Source organism: Cottoperca gobio, chromosome 4 (assembly GCF_900634415.1).
Source record: "Cottoperca gobio chromosome 4, fCotGob3.1, whole genome shotgun sequence".
NCBI classification, from domain to species: domain Eukaryota; kingdom Metazoa; phylum Chordata; class Actinopteri; order Perciformes; family Bovichtidae; genus Cottoperca; species Cottoperca gobio.
In genome coordinates this window covers 15,325,383-15,347,882 of record NC_041358.1, presented here as the reverse complement: position 1 = coordinate 15,347,882, position 22,500 = coordinate 15,325,383, and the positions used below count along the sequence as shown (strand labels likewise).

Below are 22,500 nucleotides of genomic sequence, written 5' to 3'. Positions count from 1 at the left end.
AATCTTAGTTTCATCAGACCAGAGAATCTTGTTTCTCACAGTCTGAGAGTCCTCCAAGCGGCTTTCGTGTGTTTTGCACAGAGCAGTGGCTTCCGTTTGGCCACTCTGCCATACAGCCCAGATCCATGGAGTGCTGTAGTGATGGTTGTCCTTCTGGAAGGTTCTCTCATCTCCAGAGGATCTCTGGAGCTCAGTTAGAGTGACCATCGGGTTCTTGGTCACCTCACTTACCAAGGCCCTTCTCCCCGATTGCTCAGTTTGGACGGGAAGCCAGTTCTAGGAAGAGTCTTAGTTGTTCCAAACTTATTCCATGTCAGAATGATGGAGGCCACTGTGTTCTTGGGAACCTTTAATGCAGCAGACATTTTTTTGTAGCCTTTCCCAGCTCTGTGCCTCGACACAATCCTGTCTCTGAGCTCCACAGGCTTCCTTTGACCTCCTGGTTTGGTTTTTTCACAAAAAAACATTATGAACTTTGGGAGCTTACATAGAAAGCTGTGTGTCTTTACAAATCATGTCCAATCAATTTACCACAGGTGGATTCCAAACAAGGTGTAGGAACATCTCAACGATGATAAATAGAGATTGGATGCTCCTGAGCTTCATTTCAAGTGTCACAGCAAAGGGTGTGAATACTTATGTACATGTGATATTTTATTTTTAATACATTTAAATGCGGCATTGTGTGTAGAATGTTGAGAGAAAAAAATGTATTTAATGCATTTGGAATAAGGCTGTAACATAACAAAATGTGGAAAAAGTGAAGGGGTATGAATACTTTTCAGATGCACTGTAGATGCAAAAATCACAAAAAATATGGTACTCTCAATTAATATGCCTTTTATTTTAATGGTATAGTCACGTTAGAACTAAAAACTAATTCAGACACGTCTCGGCCTCAAACATTCGTCAGGGAGTCAAACAGATCACAAGGAATAAGTGGCCATTTTATAATGTGATTCAACCTAAAAGGAATCTTCCACTTGGAAAAGGTGTTGTGACCCTGTGATCTAGAGGGGGTGTAGGCAAATAAAAAAAACTGTAGATTTAGGCCCACAAAATACACCAAAAGCTGAATTACAGTGCAACATAGTAAATACAGACGATGGCAATAGTTACAGAACATAAAACAAATATTTGTTTACTTAAACTAATACATGTTTACAAAAAAGCAGTAAAATATAGCTCTTTTAGGCCTGGGTGTTTAGCCCGTAATTTGTAAAAAGCTTCCTGTTGATTAAGTTTCATTTGTCTGTCACCTTTTGGTATGGAAGATGGGATGTGGTCAATGCCAATGTAAAGTAGATGGGTTACTGTTATGGAAGTCCAGATAATGTCTTGCCATGGTGTAGTTTACATTTCCTGTGCGAATGGCATATTTGTGTTCTGCCAGCCTCTCAAATTCCTATTTATTATCCTACATTTCTTTGTAGTAAAGTTAGTCTGTCCTGGTGTTTAGTAGAGGTGTACGCTTTCTGTAGGGCAGTGTCTCTATATCCCCGTTCCTGAAAGTGTGACACCATTTACTTAGATTTGGCCTCAAACTAATTTTCCTGATCACAAATTCTCCGAACTCATTGGAACTGGCCATAAGGCATATTCTCTCTGAGCCTCCTGGGATGGAAGCTCCTGGCATATAGTATAGTGTTTCTGTCTGTTGGTTTTCCTAAATATAGATGTATATCAGTTAAATGTGCCAGGAACATTTAACTGGAGAAAGCTGCCCAACTTCGAGCCTGAATCATGCTAAATTTAGTTTATCCCATCGTTCAATTATTTACAAATAAGATGCACTGCTTCAACTGCTTAACAACATTTATTTTTCATGCAACTGTTTTTGATTTTTCTTCAGACACTTCAAATTATCCAGTCCATCAGAAACTTCAGCACATCAACCATCTAACATGAACTCCGTGCTAACCACAAGTCAGCAGAAAACAATCTGCTCCCAGCTGGGAAGTGTCAAACTCCACCTGCTGTACAAGGCCAGCATCCATGGTTTCACCGGCGCAGCCTTCCACCAAAGATGTGACACCCGCTGTCCCACAGTGTCCGTGGGCTATAACGTCTCCGGTTATGTGTTTGGAGGCTACACCATACAACCTTTCAATAAGTCTGGGAACTACGTGCATGATGACCAGGCCTTTCTTTTCACCTTGATTGGAGAAAAACTCCTCAAATATCCGGTCACCGTTCCCGCTAAAGCAGTTAGAATGGTACGTAACTCAGGTCCATGTTTTGGAGATTCGTTGAGTCTTGTCTATGGAGACAAAGCATTAGTCTCTAGCATTCAAGGAAGTTCTTACAACATCAATGCTGTAGAAATGCATGACAACGACCTCAACCTGACTGAGTGTGAAGTCTATCAAGTGGAAGGTGAGTTTAATCAACCAAATATTGCATGTTTCAAACCGATTGAATCTTATATCAAGCACAAGTCAATCCTGACACGGCATGGAACCTATAAACAAAAGCATTTATCTTTTTACGTTTTTCAAAATGATACTTTGTCTTTGAATAACCGATACCATGCAGTCCTTGCTTTGCTGCCTGTCCTTTGTTCAATGGGGCTTGTCTGAGGGATGATTATTTTCAGATTTAATTACCTGATCACCATCATAACTTTAAAAGTGAGTTTATTGTCAATTAATGTTGTTAATGTTTACAATGTAACAACATTTAAATTGAATGGCTGGATGATATTTTAATGAAATAAGATAATATTGTTTTTCAACAGCGATCCCAGAATTTGAGAAGCCATGGAGGCCGGTGGTCTGGGAAAATAAGTAAGCCGGATCACCATCATATAATGCTATTACTGTACTCCTCTTTTTAAATGTTACAGTATACTGCACCATGTCATACTATACAAAAAGACTTGATGAGATTATAATTGAGGATGTTTTAAAACTGCTCTTGTTTCATCAGAAAGAGGACAGAGATGATGGAAAGTATTAAGGTCTATACATCCACAGCTAGCTCTGTGACCCATGCTCGGGTCCTGCTCATTGGACCAGTTGGAGCTGGAAAGTCCAGCTTCTTCAATTCTATCAACTCTGTATTCAGAGGCCACGTCAGCAACCAGGCCAGCGCTGGCTGCTCGACCACCAGCCTCACCACACAGGTTAGTGTTAGCTACTGCTGCAACAATCCGTGCAAAAAAAAAGGTTATTGCATATCTTGATAGCGATATATTTAAGCAATAGCTCACGACAGGCCGTGGTATATTGTCATTATATCACAGTTAAGGGGCGTGGTTCGGCCCGAAGCGAAGCGGATATAACTGTGATATAATGACCATATAGCACGGTCTGAAGTGAGCTATTGCTTTTATAAAACTGTTACCAAATGTGTCAATATGAAAGAAATATACACACTCCAATTTAAATAGTTTTTATTATTAAATAATGATGTTCAAAATAAAATAGTCCCTCCGTTTCCTTCTGCACAAAACATAGTGCGAGGTGTGTTCACGGTGTTCTGTTCATTTCGTTTTTTCTCCATTTGGTCTACCTGCTCTTCACGTAGCTCTGCATGTCGTCTTTTTGGGGCTTTTTTCTCTGGAGATAGGCACTGATCGATCCACTCCTCCATAGTAAAGCTTTGTAAGTTTGTTTCTTAACGGATGTAATTTAACAGCTGTAACGGTTGTAGCTTTTTCTCAGACGCGGAGGGATACTGACTTGTTGTGAAAGTAACTACAATTCTACCCGTGATATACGCTCATTATACCACGGCTAAGAACCAATCAGATTGCTTGATTTGACATGTCCGTTTTTATAAATCCTAATATAGCATATTTTCTGGTGATTCAATAAATCAATGTTGACATGCATGCACATAAATACAGAGTAATAAGATTAAGACAATTGTTTCTGAGTTTGATTTTCTGAGCAATTTAATTTAGTATGTTATTGAATTTAGACGCAAATGTGTACCACTATATCTTGATATATGATTTCATCACGATACGATTTCATTGAATGACGATAAATTATCATATTGACTTATCGCCCAGCCCTAACACAAAATGCCATTAAATTTTATAGCGACGTTGATGTTGCCCAGACGTTGACTTTTCCTCTAGCACCATCATGCGGTTCACATCTGTGGTTTTCAGTGAAATTCTCAACAACTATTGGATAAACTGCCATGGACATGTGTAAATGCTCGGCCGACCTCTCTCCTCCCCTGGGGGACTGCTCTCCTGGCTGCGCAGCCACCGGGAAGATGAGACAAATATGCGGTTTTCTAGTTTCTTCCATTTTGGATTTAGTCCAATAAACAAACTAACGTAACGTTACACGGATTAACATTAGTGCCCCAAACACAGATGGATCAGCGCAGCGCCCCTGAAATTCAAGGTGTTTTTTTTTTTTCTCTGTGTCTACTTTGCGCTTTCACATGCTCTCCTTCGCTCCGTTTTGTGAAGGGCGGGGCTTCGTATGCACGTGCGCACACACCTACAGTCAGAGCGGAGGAAAAGAGAGGAGAGAACTAAATAGAATCCGCACTACTAGCTGCATTTACTGACACTAGTGACAGCAACCTTTTCAAAAAGGCAGATTGAATGAGTCTTTGGTTGTCTACAAATTACAATTTGTGTCATGAATGATTTCACCATCCATTACTTGTTACCTGACAGTTTCGCACCTACTCAGTGAAAGCTGGACAAGCAGGAAAATCTCTGCCAATCACCTTGTGTGATACCATGGGATTGGAGGAAAACATGGGGGCGGGGCTTGACATGGATGACATCATCAGCATTCTCAAAGGTCATCTGCTAGACAGTTATCAGGTACAGCTTGTCGTTAAATTCAGCAGGATAATAAAACACATGATGATGCACTTATTTTGTTGTGGTTTTGTTCTGTAACTCAAACTGAGCTTTTCGTTCACCTGTATGACTCAGTTCAACCCCTCAGCTCCTCTGCTTTCGGAGGCCAGCGGCTACCGCAAGTCTCCCGGGCTCAAGGACAAGATCCACTGCGTGGTCTACGTCATTGATGCCTGCAAAGTCTCCATCATGCCCACAAAGCTGGAGCAGAAGCTGGAAGCTATCCGCAGAAAGGTCAACTTAATGGGTCAGTGTATATGAGTCCCACATCATTTTAGTGTTATAACTGCATCCCTCATACCACAGTAAAATATTATCATGAACTATACAAAATAAGACTAATTTTGTTCTGTATAACAGTATACATTCATATATATGCTACATGTATGATACACATATTGATACCTACGTTGTTAATATTCACAAACCATAAAATAGTAGCATAGTAACTATAGAAACTAGAATGCACAAACCTCCACAAAGGCTAATGGTGCATCACATGCTCCTGAGATAATCACATTTCCCTAATCGTGTGTTTATGAGATTTAACTGGTAATGTGGAAACATGGACGCTACAAAGAAGATGTGTTGCATTTTATTGCTCAGTGTTTAAACTACACGTTAAGAGCTGTTTTCGAGTTGTTGTTCCAACTTGAGCATTCACATGAATTTTCCCAGTAGTGTTGTTATTTTTCAGATTATTCCGACAGCATGTGAATGCAGCACAAATGCCCGAGCAATGTTTTCTTTTTTACACTACTTTTTGGGATAGAACAGCCGTAGAATGACAGGCAAGTGGGGGAGAGAGGGGATGACGTGCAGCAAAGGGCCGTAGGTCAGCTTCAAACCTGGGGCAAAAGTGTGTGTAGTCGCCCCGTAAATCGGATCCGCTCCAAAATGTAATTTGTAGAAACGTGTGTCTTCAGTTTACTTTATTTTATTTTTAGAAATTGTTTTGTTTGTTTGTTTCCAGGGATTCCTCAGCTGGTCCTGATGACTAAAGTGGATGAAGCGTGCCCTCTGGTTTCACAGGACATTAGGAACATTTATAGAAGCGGCTACATCAAGAAAATGGTGAGATCAACTTTAAATTGTCATTTTATTCTGATGAAAAAAGTGTACATTTTGGCCCTACATTTTGGATACTTAGTTTTGGCCTTGAGGGTAGAATATAAGACACACAGTCAATTTAAATCATCCCATTTTCATTTCATTTAGCTTTTGTTGTCTTTTTCAGTTCTGCTCTTGTGTTTTTGTCTCATTATTTTTTATATTTTACTTTCTCCTAACAGTGTTTTATTAATTGAATACTACTTAAGCAGTAAAGTCGCAGGTATACACCAATAAAGTTCTTGTTGAATTATAATGGGCAGTCATAACCTACACAAATACAAAACACGTTCAACTTTTTCACTGTCGTTAAGATCAAATGGGGAAAAAACATGTGATTTAACCTAAATTAATGCAATTCTTTGTCTCGTTTTGTCAAAGTATAAACTACCCTCATCTCCAATCTTTTGTGATCCAGATGCAGGAGGTCAGCATTCGGGTCGGTGTGCCAATGTCCTGTGTTGTTCCGGTGAAGAACTACAGCGAGGAGTTTGAGTTGGACCCGAACTGCGACATCCTACTACTCACCGCCATCATCCAGATGCTTCGCTCTGCTGATAGTTACTTTGATGAGCTCAGTGACCGATTGAACAACATAGAAATAAAATAAAACTGTAATGTTCTTCAGGTCAGGTCCAAGATGGCTCCCACAAACCTACCCTTGTAGTTTCACCAGATAAATATTACATATTTTTTTATGGACAGTTTAAAACAGATACTGTTTTTATTTAGTTTTTGTTTGATTTTATTTAGATGCAACTGCCAGTCAAGGTGTCTTTGGGGCCTTTCTATTATTATACATTTTCGCCGCCTTCCAACATTACTCCATAATTATAGAAACTTTATGCAGTTGATTATCTATAAACCAAATCTGATTAAACTGAAACTTTCTTTCTATAGTACTGTCCAAAAATGCCACAAAAGCTTGATTGGGTAGTCGGATGGCTCAGAGCACTGCTCTATATTTTGCATGTATTAGGCTGTTCAATGGTTCAAACAGAAAGGGAAGAAAGAGACACAGATACCTCTGAGCAACAGTTGAATACAAATAACAAATCAAGTCACTTGTAAAATAAATTGGAACAGGCTTCTGTTTCAGTGTCAGGAGCACAATAATGCCCTAATATGTTTTATCTTGTAAAATGTCCGTTAGACCTCAAGAACTCCACACTGAACTTCTGTGGGTCCTCAGCAATGCACCCACCACGTGTGAAGTCGATCACATAAACCAGGGGTCGGGAACCTTTTTGGCTGGGAGAGCCATAAAAGCGAAATATTTTTAATGTATTTCCTTGAGAGCCTGTCACAATCTTGTAAATACTTCCTGTTTTATTTTTTAAATGTTCACTCCCCTGTGTATCATGTCTTGTTTTACTTCCTGTCCTTGTGTTTTTCCCTCCCACTTTGATTGTTGATTTGGTCCTCCTGTGTTTTTGCCTTTCTCTCCCAGCTGTGTCTCGTTCACTCCTTTGTGTCTGTGTGATATTACCCTGTCTGTCCCAGTGTTCCTTGTCAGTTTGTCATCCATGTGTCACCCTTGTTTGTTGACGGTTCCTCGTGCCTCCTAGTACCTCCCTGTGTTTCTCATGTCATCCTGGTTTGTCTTTTCAGTTTACTTTTTACTTTTTGTATTCTGATAACTTGATGCCTCTGTTGTTTTTGCTTTGTACCTTTTGTGTTGTCCGCTTTGTCTTAATAAAGCTCACTTTTTGTTAAATCATTCTCATCTGCCACTCTGCGTTTTGGGTCCTCACCTTTTCCCCACCGTGACAGCCATATATTTAATAAAATTGAATGAAACTATAACACGTCTCTGAGAACTAAAGTGCTATCAGTGTTTCATTGAACAGATGCTCTTTTTATTAAATAAAATAAACGCTTATGTTATCTATCCAATTTATGTGCACGTTTCAGTGTCATGGCAATTATATCCGACCCGCAAGAAAATATCATATGTCTATCATAACTGGCCCGCAGGTTTTGGTAATTAAATCAATGCATGGCATAACCACGGGGAAATACATATTTTAAGAAGTATCTAAATGTATAAGAAATTAAACTGCCCCGGGACAAACTGACGGGACTGACGACAGGTGGAGTGCCTGCGATGCGGTGAAAAGAGCAGATTAGTGGGCAGGATGCGGGAGAAGATGCAGCGGGAGACCTGTGCAGGTGAGCTGACAATGTATCACTGCATCACACACCAGGAAGCGCTGTGTTTTAAAGCTCTGAAAACGGAACATGTAATAAGCACCTTAACACAGACAGGAAACGTTATAAGAGCCACTTTAAGTCTTAACTGAGGAGATGCATTCTGAAAGTGGCGGTGCGATGGCTGAGTCGAGGGAAAGTGCTGAATAGATATTTCGAGTTGCGATAGGAAACCTGCCAGTTTTTGGACTAAGGGAAACACACCACAGATCTCTGGGACGAAAAATGGTGATGTGAGCTGGTCATTTTGTGCGACATAACCAAGCATCTCACTGTTAAACCTCCAGCTTCAGGGCCGTGTGATCACGGACATGTATGATGTAGTGACAGCGTTCCAAGCCGAGCTGCCTGTGGGAGACTTGGATGCAGCAAGGAAACTTTGGTCACTACGTGTTTCCAAACACTGACGAACCATGTCCACCGCTGTGTGTGCACATTTTGCTGATAAACTGAGCGCATTTGCAGCTTAGAAATTAAAATGTTACTGCTCAGCAATCCGTTTGCAGTTGACGTGGAAACCGCACATGTGAACATCCAAATGGAACTGATTGACCTCCAGTGTAATGACACACTCAAGGCAAAGTATGACTCTGTGGGCGATGCAGTTTCCAAGCTTCATCCCAGAAACGATGCCTCAACCCGCCTTCATGCCGCTCAGATGTTTTGCATGTTTAGAAGCACATACCTATGTGAGCAGCTTTTCTCAGTGCAGATGTTTATATTCCCCCTCAAGATAAATTGAAAGAACTTTGGTGATTCACTTTCATTTCATCTAGAACCATACCAGAAAACATTTTTATTTTTAATACATTACTTTGATTTGACTTGTGACAAAATACCTGCAACACCATCAGCCTCAGCTATACTTTCTGTTTGGTGATAATTGCTAACACATAACATGGGTTTTCTTTTTAAAATAATGTAATCTTTTCATTTCTCTCTACCAGTTTCTCCCAGATCAGCCAGTGAGGTCTGAGACTGTGGGCTATGTGAAGAGGCCAAGCCTGAAAGACAAGATCCATTGTGTGGCCTTTGTGGTGGACGCCTCTAAAATCCTGACCTACCCTAAAGGCCTCAGCACCACCTTCAGGCAGCTCCAAAAGCATGTCAGTGACCTGGGTAAGAAAAGGACAAACAAGCAGTCAAACACAAAGACATTTTCACACACAGAGCGTCCCATGGCAGACAAAATGGGCTTTGACTTTTGAAACCAAAGTCGAAGAACTGTACTTCTGTCAATCGTTCAGTTTCTGCCTTAATCTGGATGCTGTTTTAATGGTTTTGAATTTGTTTTTTGATTCACACATTTATCCACCATGTTGCTTTGAGGTTTCACTGATCTTTGTTTATTTTTGTTGCATTTTGCTGTGGTTAGAATCGCAGAGGGACTGATGTGATCACAACTTTGGGTTTTGAAACCTTCTTTAGAGATAAACTGAACTAAAGCACTGTTTTAAATTGTAACTGTCAGTCATTTATTTCTCTGTATCGTAACAAATAAAAGCTTGCTACTGTGTCTGCTCGATGTTCACCAGGTGGCTCTGCTGACCCATGCAGATGACATTTTTCCAGAAACGATAGTATGGATAGTATATATTAACATACATCAACAATGTACAGACTGCTTGCAGCATAAAATACAAAATGTCCTTAATTACAGAGCAAGGTGAGGTCACATGACTCACAAATATCATGAGTATTGGAGAGATTATTTTTGACCAGCCGTACCAACCATGAGTTTGATTGGAGTGGTAAAACAAATTGCAAAACAAATTACAGTCTTTAACTATCTGAAGTATGTGTCTAGACTTTATTTTAATATTTTTAAATATTAAAATTGTCAAAAATTAGGAACTACAAACTACTGAATCAGATTGTTCAGTGGTACGCCTTCCAAGCAAAACACTAAAAGGTCAGGAGTTCAATACCAGGCTGCCACCATTGTACCCCTTAGCAAGGTACTTAACCCTGAGTTGCTCCAGGGAGACTGGACGTGTACTTAGTTCAATGTAAGTCGCTCTGGATAAGAGTGTCTGCTAAATGACCTGTAATAGCATCTCCTGTTACTTTATATCACAACAATCATGGAGATACAACTCCGAACAGCAAGAATCTTGTAAGTACAATAGGTATAATCGTATAAGTGAACACTGTCTTCAAATAAGCCAGTTTGAAGTGCAACATACAGAAAGAATAGAATACAAATTCAACTGTTAGCTATAAATAAGCCAAACCAATATAAGTGCAACATACAAAGAACAGTTATTTTGTTTTCTTCATTCGCCGAGGTGCAGTCGAAACAGGTGAGTTTTCAGTCTGCGACGGAAGGTGTGAAGACTGTCTGCTGTCCTGACATCAACGGGGAGGTCGTTCCACCATTTTGGAGCCAGGATAGCAAACAGGTGGGTTTTGTTTGAGGGAAATCTGGGTCCCACTCGTAGTGAGGGAGTGGCGAGCCGATTGGTCGATGCAGAGCGAAGTGAACGCCCTGGGGTGTATGGTTCAACCATGGCCTGGATGTAGGAAGGGGCTGATCCATTCAAAGCACGGTAGGCCAGCACCATAGTCTTGAAGCAGATTCGGGCCGCCACTGGTAGCCAGTGAAGGGAGCGGAGAAGAGGTGTAGTGTGGGAGAACTTGGGTAGATTGAAGACCAGTCGGGCTGCTGCATTATGGATGAGCTGTAGAGGTCAAATGGCACATGCAGGCAGTCCAGCGAGGAGGGAGTTGCAGTAGTCAAGGCGTGAGATGACAAGAGCCTGAACAAAAACCTGCGTCGCCTTCTGAGTCAGTAGGGGACGTATCCTCCTGATATTGTACAGAGTGCATCTGCAGGAGCGGGTTGTTGCAGCGATGTTGGGACTGAAGGACAGTTGGTTGTCCAGCGTCACACCCAGATTCCTTGCAGTCAGAGTCGGGGAAACAACAGAGGTGCCGATGTTAATGATAAGGTCTTGGATGGGAGAGCCCTTACCTGGAAGGAAAAGGAGCTCGGTCTTGTCAAGGTTGAGTTCCAAGTGATGTGCGGCCATCCACCGAGAGATATCAGCCAGACAAACCGAGGTCCGTGCCACCACCTGGGTTTCAGATCTGGGAAAAGACAGAATCAGTTGAGTGTCATCTGCATAGCTGTGGTAGGAGAAACCGTGAGAGTGAATGACAGAGCCAATTGAGTTGGTGTACAGTGAAAAGAGAAGATGCCCCAGGACAGAGCCCTGAGGTACCCCGGTGGTGAGTTGACAGGGGTCCGACAGAGCCCCTCTCCAAGTTACCCTGTACGTGCGATCCTTTAGGTAGGATGCGAGCAGGGAGAGAGCAGAGCCTGAGACTCCCAGTTCTTGGAGGGTGTGGAAGAGGATCTGGTGGTTCACCGCAGCAGAAAGGTCCAGAAGGATGACAACAGATGAGAGGGAGGCTGCTCTAGCAGCGTGGAGTTCCTCAGTGACAGCGAGGAGGGCAGTCTCAGTTGAGTGGCCCGCCTTGAAACCAGATTGGTGCGGATCAAGAAGGTTGTTCTGGTGAAGGTAAGACGAGAGTTGATTAAAGACTGCACGCTCAAGTGTTTTGGAAAGAAAATAGAGAAGAGAGACAGGTCTGTAGTTGTTGACTTCAGAAGGATCAAGTGACGGTTTGTTTAAGAGAGGGTTCACTGTTGTCTCCTTAAGATTGTTAAGAAAGCAACCAGATGTTAAGGAGGTGTTGATGAGATGGGTGATAAAAGGAAGGAGGTCAGGAGCAATAGACTGGAGAAGGTGTGAGGGGATAGGGTCCAGAGGGCAGGTGGTAGGACGGGCAGAGGTAATGAGAGATAGAACTTCATTCGAAGAGAGAGTGGAGAAAGAAGTAAGAGTGGGGGGGAAGTGATGTGAATGGTGAACAAATGATGTTAGTCGGAAAATAAAGAGCGTATGTCATCTATCTTTTTTACAAATTGGAACGGTAGGAGGGAAGAAGGAGGTGGGGGACTGGGAGGGTCGAGGAGGGTGGAGAAGATAGAGAAAGGTTTTTTGGGATTGGAGAAAGAGGATTGAATTTTTTGTTGGAAGAAAGTGCTCTTCGCTTCTGAAATAGAAGAAGAGAAAGAGGAGAGAAGAGTTTGAAAGGTAAGTAGGTCGTGAGGGTGTTTTGATTTCAGCCATTTTCTTTCAGCTCCCCGTAGGATGGCTCTGTTAGCACGCACAGAATCATCCAACCAGGGAGCTGGAAGGGTCTGGCAAACCTGCTGCAGAGTGAGAGGACAGAGGGAGTCCAGAGAGGAGGACAGAGTAGAGAGGAGAGTATCTGTGGCAGAGTTGGCAAGCATGAGTGAGAAGGAGTCAGGAGAAGGAAGGGCTGAGAGGACAGCTGAGGCAAGAGAAGAGGGAGAGAGGGAGCGGAGGTTACGGCGGAGGGGTACAGTTTTCGAGGAGATAGGTTTGTTAGTTTGGGAGAGGGGGAGAGAGTAGGATATGAAAGTGATCAGAGGGGGAGAGAGTAGGATATGAAAGTGATCAGAGATGTGAAGTGGGGTTACAGAGAGGTTTGAGGTCGAGCAGTTTCTGGTGAATGAGGTTGAGGTGGTTGCCAGCTTTGTGAGTAGGAGGGTAGGGAGACAGGGAGAGAGCAAAAGAAGATAGGAGAGATAATAAGTCTGACTTCTCTGACTGGATGTTGAAGTCACCGAGAAGTACGAGCGGAGGGCCATTTTCAGGGATGTTGGACAGGAGAATGTCCAATTCCTCCAAAAACTCCCCCAAAGGACCTGGAGGATGGTAGAGAACAACAATGTTTAATGTAACCGGCTTTGTTACAGTGACAGCATGAAATTTGAAAGATGAGTGAGTGAAGTCTGGCAGTGGGTAAAGAGAAAAACTCCATTTGGGAGAGATCAGCAGACCAGTGCCACCTCCTCATCCAGTGGTTCTGGGCATAATACTTCAAACACTCATACGAACAAGCCTCACAAAAAAGTATAAGATGTATACGATGTATGACGCTCATTGTCTGCCAAAATGTTTCCTAAACTGATATCTGAGTTCATGGTGAATTTGCTTTAAACTAAAAGGAAGAACTAAAGGGAGAACACACCAGTTAGTTTAACATGTTCTGCATACACAGTACACAGCTTTAATTGGAGACAAACTATATTTTGAAGGCCACTGAGTCCGCTGACTTTCAGTTTCACTTCTGAAAGAATTGCCTGGCATCTGTACAGTAACTACTGTAGCTGGGCATCATCCTCAACTATCTGGTAAGGAGGTAAGGTTGAACATTATATAGAGCAGGGGTATTCAACTAAAATTCTAAGAGGTCCAGTTAGAGAAAATTTCCACGAGCAAAGGTCGTAATGTCTAACTTGCTTTATGAATTAGTGTGATATATATTGAAGTAGCCTAGTAGCTGTATCAACGTCTGCACTGACTGTCAAATCTAATAAAGAAAGTAAAATTCAAAAACATTTAGACAATATTTATTGTCACTTAACTAATTAATTGAACTATGCAGATATATATATATATATAATACTGTAGATATGTATAATGTTCTTCTCGGGCTGCATTTAAAAATAAAATTGAGAAAATAAATAAAATGGCTTTTGAAAAATTGTGCATTTTAAAATAAAGTTGTTAATCTTAGAAAAAATAAATAGTGTAGCAGCAGCTTGAGTTTCCCTTTTTCTTTAACGGTTTCACATCTTGATTTAACAGTCTCAACCAATTTTAGAATAAATCAGGCTCTTAACAGATCTTAACACATCTTAACAGTTTAACCCAGGCTAGCACATCCTGGGTTAAACTGGTCTCTGTGGCTGATGATGCTGACAGGTGGCCTATTTGCTTTATTTTGTCACAAATCAAAATCACATTGAGTTCTGAGTGCTTATTTTCTGTGCCCTCAGTTCAGACTTGAGTGGGTACGTGTGGTCAAAAACGTTGTGCTTTGCCTCATAGTGGTGTTTCACATCATCACTTGTAATGAGCACCACGGTCTCTGAGCATATGAGACGCTGGTGTTGTGCTCCAGTGGGAAGGATGAACATGAATGAGTCTGTCCATTCTGGGTTGAAAGCTCTGTTGACTTTTCTCTTCTTGGAGAGCGCCATGAGTAGTTATTTTTTCTCTCCCTGTCTGCCGCTCACTCGTCTCTTAGTCTGTGTTTCTCCCCTTTGTCCGTCATCTGTCTGTATTCACTTCAGAGTCGCAATGTTTGCCGGTTGGAATGCACAGATTTGATTGGCTGCGTAGCATCACGTGAGATGGCTTAACTCGCATGTAATTGGTCTGTGAGTTTCCTGAACCGCTAAACCAGTGCCGTAAAAATGAGTGCGGTGATTCTCTAGTTCACTCCTCTCCTTTCCTCCCTTCTGTGTGTGTGTGTAGGTGTGTGCGAAGCGCCGCCCTTCGAGATACAGAGCGGAGCGAATGTGAATGCGCAAAGCTGAAAAGAATATCCGGGTCCGGGTCCGAATAGGTCGGCGTCTGGGTCCGGACCCGTATACGACCCGCGAGACCATTTGATCCGGCCCTCAACTAATTCATAAATGCACGCAAAAAAATCCACTAGAAAAAAAACTAGACTGCAATAGAATAAATTCGGCTTTTTTCCTGGCTAAAGTCAGCGTCCTTAACACAACACGAGCGGAACGTGTCATCACGTGGTCAAGTCATGTAAAAAAAACTTCAATATTAAACGAGACGGTCATCAGTGAACGCAGCATGGCGAGTGTGAAACAGAAAGCTGGATGCAGAATGTCGCACTTTCCAGGAGAAATGGACGAACGATTATTTCTTTGTGGAAGTAAAAGGCCAGTGCGTCTAGTGTGTGCGTAGTTGTAGACTAAGTTTTGTGTGTCTAGTTAGCTTGCGGTGATGAAAAATAATCTCGACCGTCATTACAGAACGAAACATGCCAAACTGCACGAGTTGAACGGATGAGTGCGTTTGGATAAACGCCCCACCCCCATACTGGCGGGCTTCGATCACCTCTTAATTTCACCCTGGAGGAAGGATTAAACCAATATATCTAACAGTTGATCAATTTAATCCAGTGCCATGTATGTTTATTAATAGGCTTACGATTTAAAAATGATTCTAAAATAAATGGGCATCCAAAAATGTTAAAAATGGGATGATGTGGGAAAAACATTTAGTTGCAGCAGGCTGTAATAATGTTGGCCTAGGTGTGGCAAACCTTTGGAAAGGTTTCGTATGAATCTATATATACACCACGGAAGCTAAAAATAAAAAGTTACAATGTATACAATTGAGTTAGTTTTGGTTTCCTATTGGAAGTATGCAAGCACACTAAAGAGCAACACTTGTTTTCTTTTAATGAATTTTATTGAGACAATTATACAAGTTTGCAACGATTTATGGGTGATTCTTCAACTACGGACCATTTTGGTCTGGAACCTTTTAGAAAAATGAAATTGAATTAGAGAAATGTTTCAATATGTTTATATTTCTACATCCTGTGTATTAAAACTTCCAGTTTAGTGGCTATGCTGAATTTCTTTATATAATATACAATTTTTGTGATTTTATTAACAGTCAGAGGAAATCATCATTTCCATCACACCACAAAAAGTTGTTTTAAAAGAAAAAAGATTAAATATACCTTGTGTTTTCAAAAACTATTAATTAATAGTACTTATAACTGCACAATTTTCCAAACTATAAAACATTTTTAATGTGATTATGTCAATTTGTATGCATTGTTTGTTAAAATATGTGTTGTGATGGGGATGACATTGTGTGACGGAAATGACTGCACGTGTTGGAAATGAGAGGTCACAAAAACATTTTTAAACAATGTTCAGTTTTATTGTCCCAACACAAAAAAACATATATTTTTAAGGGAAGAACTTCATCATCTAAACTTTAACCTTTTAAGCAGATAAAATCATATGACAGAAAATTGCTGTAAAGTTCTGAAACCTACAAGCAAGTTGCAAATATTGCACTTACTATTTAGCGCAGAAAAGTCCCTGATTCATTGTCTTTGGTGGTTTCTTGTCGGTGAATAGTAATTGCAGATATATTTTTGGACCTCACTCTATCAGCTACCCCACTGACATTTAATTTAATATACATTATTTTCACTGATATAAGCCATAACACTCAAATTGTTTTTTCCATCACAATAATCAAAGTGATGGAAATGACTGTTGTGGAAATGACATTTTGTCACATTTTTAAGAAAATCTCATGATATGTTAGCATGCTAACGTCTGCTTTAGAGTTACCATTACATAAACACAAAATAGACAATACCAAATGTAGGACCGGGGCCAGCGCCCCCCGCGGCAGGCCGGAACCTCCTCGGGGCTGGAACGGGCCGGAGCTGCGGAGGATAGATGGCCCGGGCTTTGGCCCCCAGGCTCCGCCGGGGCAGGGAGAGGTGGTCCTCCGCGAGTCTGACAGCGGCTTCAAGGCTGGCCGGACGGTGACACTGGACCCAGTTCGCCGAGGAGAGTGGGAGTCCGGCGATGAATTGCTCCAGGGCCACCTGCCCGACGATGTCCTCAACGGAGTTGACTCCCGGCTGGAGCCAGCGCCTAGCCGAGTCGAGGAGCTGCTGGGCGAAGGCGAAGGGTCGGCCAGCGTCCTCAAAGGGCAGGCTCCGGAGCCGGCGGCGATGTCCTTCTGGTGTGCTGCCCAGCCGGTCCAGGGTTGCCCTCCGGAGCTGGTTGTAGTCGGCCTCCAGATACGACTACAACCAGCTCCTATTTATATGCCTGTGTTTCACGACAGGCTCATAAGCCTGTTATGGTCGTACGGAGGTCGGATCTACCTAATACTACTAGGTCATCCTCAGATGGGCCCTCTATCGGTGCCTCCAGTCATCCCGATCCTCCAGGGCAGGGTATGGGCGGCCCGCTGGGCTTCCCCGGAAAGCAGGGGGAGCAGTCGTATCCCCCACTCCGTCTGCGGCCAGCCGCACACCTCTGCCGTGCCCACGAAAATGTCCAGGAAGGCCTCCGGGTCGTCCTCCGCCGTCATCTTCTGCACTGCGACCTGAGGGAGCTAGGCTGGCCCGCCTCCCGACTCACCCTCCGGGGCTGCCGATGACCGGAGCATTCCCTGCAGGAGGTCTCGGTCCGCCTTCTGGTACGCCGCCAGATCTACAAGCGTCTGGCTCTGCTGTTGCTGAAGGGCAGCGGTGCCCTCGTGCATGGCCACCAGACGCTGGAGGATCAGCCCTAGCGGGCTCTGCGCAGCTGCCTCCTCTGTCATGTCCCTGTTCAGGCACCACTTGTGGACTACACCTGTCCACCGTAGAGGGAATGATGACCGGAGACGAAATAGTGTACCAAACAGACTTTTAATTGACACGTTTAAGTGGTGGTCACAGACAGGTGCTTCGGCTGCTCCGCGGCTCCGCTGCTCTCCGGCTCTCGTGCACTGTGGTCCTGTGTCACCGCTGGGCTGTGGCTTCAAACGACATCGCTGCTGGGACCCAGCCTACTGCAAGAGAACAGAACCAGGCCATCACCATGCATTTATTATGTGACTGATTACCTGCTCCAGCTGGGACACTCCTGTCTCTCCCCAGCAACCGGCGCCCTAACCACACCCCACTGCCACAGTATGTTACTGAACTCTTGACCGAGACTCAATGCTTTGTGCCAAGACAATGTTGATGAGGAGCCTTTCGAAGTCCCAGATCCACTCAGCATTCGGTGTGAAGAACCAAACAAGAGGGATGCTGCTGTGCTGTATAGCAGCAGATTCAATCACTGAACTGACATTGTGTTTTGTTATTGACTCCAATAAAGTGCTGGATACTTGTCAGATGGAAACGTAGCACAGATCTTTTGAATGGCACATGATGGCATTCTATGGTTCTTACCAAGTATTCCCCAACAAGATCTCACCAGCTGGCGGTATGCCACATAGCGATACATTCTGTAAAATACAAGATAATACATGTCAATGGTAATTGCTTCAACCTTATTTATCTATTTATTCTGTGGCTGTGCCAGAGTGACCATTCGACTTCCCATAAATACATCAAAGTTTCTGAGCTCTACACATTTGTGCACACAAGTAACTTCCTCATTACTTAGCTGATCACCTGCTTGTTGTCTGTCCCTCTTCAAATACCTTTGGCAGGCGGGGCGGCAACACCCAAACTGCCAGACAATTTGATTGGAATCCTGGGTGATCTGTTATGCAGGTTATGCATAACACCATGTCCCTCATATTCATTGAGTTCCTCCATGACATCCTTTTCTTGGCAGCAGCAGCTCTTCAATTGCTTCCATAATTGTACAGGTTTCACATGTACACCTAAATGTATAAAAGAAGAGTGGTAAGGACATGTACACAATATGCAATATCCAGAAAAAAGGCCAATATTAACGTCATCTTAATTTCATACTATTTATATGCTTGTGTTTCACGACAGGCTCGTAAGCAGCTCATAAGCCTGTTATGGTCGTACGGAGGTCGGATCTATCTAGTACTATTAGGTCGTCCTCAGATGGGCCCTCCATCGGTGCCTCCAGTCATCCCGATCCTCCATGCATCTGCCTAGTTCGCCAGTATTTTCTGCTCCTGCGCCTGTGCGCACCGCGCTCACCAGCTCTCCACTCTCCTTCACTAAGGACTATCGCGCGCTGGCTGCTGAGGCCGACAGGATCTTTCTCGCCAGCCGGCAGAATTTTGCGCACGCGCTGCTCCCGCAGAGGCTGCCCATCGCCAACGGGACAATGGACTATGTTACTACCTTGCTTGCTTGCTTGCCTCCGGAGACTCGTATCAACGCCTCCTCGCAGAGTTTCCGGACCTCACCATGCCTATGTTTTCGTCAGCGGTTGCCAAGCACGGAGTAGAGCACCATATCGTCATGGACGGCGCCCCGGTCTACGCACGCGCTCGACGCCTCGACCCAGCTAAACTCGCCATCGCCAAGGGGGAGTTCATGGCCATGGAGCGCCTTGGCATCGTGCGCCGCTCTGACAGCCCGTGGGCCTCTCCCTTGCACATGGTGACGAAGGCTGACGGTAGTTGGCGCCCCTGCGGAGATTTCCGCCGCCTGAATAACATTACGACCCCCAACCGGTACCCCGTCCCACACATCCAAGATTTTTCCGCCCACCTCGAGTGAACAACCATCTTCTCCAAGGTGGACTTGGTGCGTGGCTACCACCAGGTACCGGTCCACCCACAGGACGTACCGAAGACTGCAGTCATTACGCCGTTTGGACTCTTTGAGTTCCTGCGGATGCCTTTCGGACTCAAGGGGGGCACAAACATTCCAGAGGCTGATGGACTCTGTACTGCGAGAAATGCCGTTCTTGTTTGTTTATTTAGACGACATTCTCGTAGCCAGTGCCTGTGCAGAGGAGCACCTGACACACCTCCGGCAGCTGTTCGAGTGGCTCAGTGCTCACGGGCTTATCGTTAACCCAGCAAAGTGCCAGTTTGGTGTGCCATCCATCAACTTCCTCGGACACCTTGTCTCGCAGGATGGAGCCGTTCCACTCCCCACCAGGGTGGATGCAGTCGCCAGTTTCCCACGCCCCCGCACCGTTAAGTCCCTGCAGGAGTTCCTGGGCATGGTGAACTTTTATAATAGGTTCATTCCCCGCGCAGCTCACCTCATGCAGCCCCTGTACGACGCGCTGCGGGGTAAAAAGCAGAACGCCGATGTGGACTGGTCCCCTGATAGGGACATAGCCTTTGACGACGCCAAGGCTGCGCTGGCCAGCGCTGCTTTACTGGCCCACCCGTCTCCCACGGCCCGATTGCCCTCACAACTGACGCTTCCGACTATGCAGTGGGGGCAGTGTTCGAACAGTGGGTGAGTGGTGCCTGGCAGCCACTCGCTTTTTTCAGCCGCAAGCTACGTGACAGCGAGAAGAATTACAGCACTTTCGACCGGGAGCTCCTAGGTCTCTTTCTCGCCATTCGGCACTTCAGGTTTCTGCTTGAGGGCCGACGCTTCACCGCCTTTGTGGACCACAAGCCACTGACGTTTGCTATGGCCAAGTCCGCCGAGCCGTGGTCTGGCCGCCAACAGCGCCACCTCTCTGCTATTTCAGAGTTCACCACGGACATACGGAAAGCACAATTTGGTCGCCGACTGCCTCTCTCGACCTGTGGTGGCGGCCGTCCATTTAGGCCTTGACTATGCTGGCATGGCTGCCGACCAGGCCACTGACATGGAAGTGCAGGCCTACCGGACAGCCACCACTGGGCTGCGGTTAGAGGATGTGGAGTTTGATGACGTCAGCTCCTGTGTGGCGTGCCAGCGTTCCAAGGTGCACCGTCACACAAAGGCCCCCTTGGCACCGTTTCTCGTGCCCGAGAGGCGTTTTGATCACGTGAACGTAGACCTTGTGGGCCCTCTGCCCCCCTCCCGGGGGTTCACTCACCTCCTCACTATGGTGGACAGGACGACCAGGTGGCCAGAAGCGGTTCCACTGTCATCAACCACGTCCACGGACGTGGCTCGGGCGTTTGTCGGATCCTGGGTGGCCCGTTTTGGAACACCATCGGACCTCACCTCTGACAGAGGCCCCCAGTTTACCTCCGAGCTCTGGACTGCTGTCGCTGAGAGCCTGGGGGTGAAACTCCACCGCACCACAGCATACAACCCACAGGCCAACGGGCTTTGCGAGCGGTTTCATCGCTCCATGAAAACCGCTCTGCGGGCCAGCCTCACGGACGGCGGCTGGGTTGACCGACTCCCATGGGTCATGCTCGGCCTCCGCTCTGCCCCCAAGGAGGACCTCCATGCCTCGTCTGCGGAGCTAGTTTACGGCCAGCCGCTTCGGGTCCCGGGTGAGTTTCTCCCGGTTGCTGCGGCTCCCTGGTCTGCTACATCACAACGAACGGGGCTCCGGCACAGTGCTGGTGACTTTGCTCCTATCCCCACTTCTCACCACTGCCTCCCTCCGTCCTATGTCCCCAAGGATCTTCAGTCGGCCACCTATGTTTTTATACGCCATGATGGCCACTGTACTCCCTTGCAGTCTCCCTATGACGGCCCCTTTCGCGTACTGGAGGCAGGGCCGAAAAACTTTTTGGTGGACAAGGGGGGGAAGTCGGAGCGGGTCTCGGTGGACCGTCTCAAACCTGCCCATTTGGACCTGGACAGGCCGGTTGAGTTGGCCGTGCCCCCGCGGCGTGGTCGCCCCCCTGCCAGGCCCCGGGACCCTCACCCACCAGTGCGCACCTCAAGCCCTGCACTGGCCCCTGTTGGACGGGTCAAGTCCCCCATCCCTGCACCTTCACTTGTGAAGCGCAGTCGGTTTGGACGCCCACTCCGCCCCCCGTTGGGTGGGCCCTTTCACTTTTGACTGTTCGGTTGTGTAGTTTCTTGTTTCAGTTCTAATGAATTCTGGGGGGGCCTGTGTGGTGACCCACTTGGGACACAGACATTCATTGAACATTATGAGAGGAGACACGTCTCCTTTAAGACAGGTAACCCAGGAGCTTTCTGGGAAAGGTTACGAGTTAACGGAAGTGAGCAATGGGGTGTTGTTATTGTTTTACCTGTCATGACTGTTGTGGTTGGAGGCTTGACTACTGCCGCTGTATCGCTGTTCATCTTGGGAAGTAAACGTTCGACTTGACAACTTGTCTATCGTCTCCTCGTTACGAAAAAAAAATAAAAAGCTTTTTTTCTCCTCTTTTATTCTTCATTAAACAGACGCCACCTCCTCTTTCTTTTCCTCTGTTCTGCCTGATCAGTGTAAAGACACCTGGTTGAATGACACTGTCCACTAATCCGTGTTCTGGTGAAACAAGGACATTATAGTTCCTGATATCCTGTAGGAAAAACTGATGCGGGCACCTCCAGTTTCTGGCTTCAGAAACTCAGTGTGCCGATCCTTATTTTTATTGTGTCCCTCGGCTGCAAAATATTCAGTGTTCTTTCTGATTCGTTGTAATGTATTAAATGTTTACATTATAATACATTATCTGATTTTACTGTAAGTATGACATTATTTTTTTAACTGGTATTATGTTTCTATAAACTGAAGAAATGTTGTCATGCTGAAGTATTGTGTATTGGGTTGAAAAACGAAAGTTAAGTCGTTTCTGTCAAATGAGCTAAAATGTGTCTTTAACTTCCAGTAATCACCATCAAAATAAAATGAGTATTGCATGTTAAAATTATGACCAAAAGTACTATTTTACACACACAATGAGGAGAGGATGACCCCCAATTATTTTTCTTAGATTATTTTTTGGTATTTTCACCCTTGTTTGACAGAGGACGGTGTAGAAATAGGGCAGGGGAGTGTGACAAGAAATACACAGTCAGCTGTTTCTTGTGATGGCAAACTTGTTGGATAACATTGCCAGTAAGCAAAGACATACTGCATAATGAGCCTTCCTAAAAAATGT

The 22,500-nt window shown here is 44.7% G+C and overlaps 1 protein-coding gene and 1 pseudogene across 1 annotated transcript in view; both read left to right on the top strand.

The window, feature by feature from the left end:
* The window catches only part of LOC115006831 (interferon-induced protein 44-like), a 10,593-nt gene extending 2,840 nt beyond the window's left edge, over positions 1–7,753 (top strand). The window contains exons 3-9 of the mRNA XM_029429377.1: positions 1,853–2,376; positions 2,738–2,786; positions 2,929–3,124; positions 4,646–4,798; positions 4,913–5,084; positions 5,811–5,911; positions 6,366–7,753. Coding sequence (XP_029285237.1) covers positions 1,905–2,376; positions 2,738–2,786; positions 2,929–3,124; positions 4,646–4,798; positions 4,913–5,084; positions 5,811–5,911; positions 6,366–6,557 — 1,335 coding nt within the window. The 5' untranslated portion in view covers positions 1,853–1,904 and the 3' untranslated portion in view covers positions 6,558–7,753. The remainder of the gene's footprint in view (positions 1–1,852; positions 2,377–2,737; positions 2,787–2,928; positions 3,125–4,645; positions 4,799–4,912; positions 5,085–5,810; positions 5,912–6,365) is intronic.
* Positions 7,754–18,934: 11,181 nt separating this feature from the next.
* LOC115006958 (uncharacterized) lies at positions 18,935–21,446 on the top strand (annotated as a pseudogene).
* Positions 21,447–22,500: the final 1,054 nt, after the last annotated feature.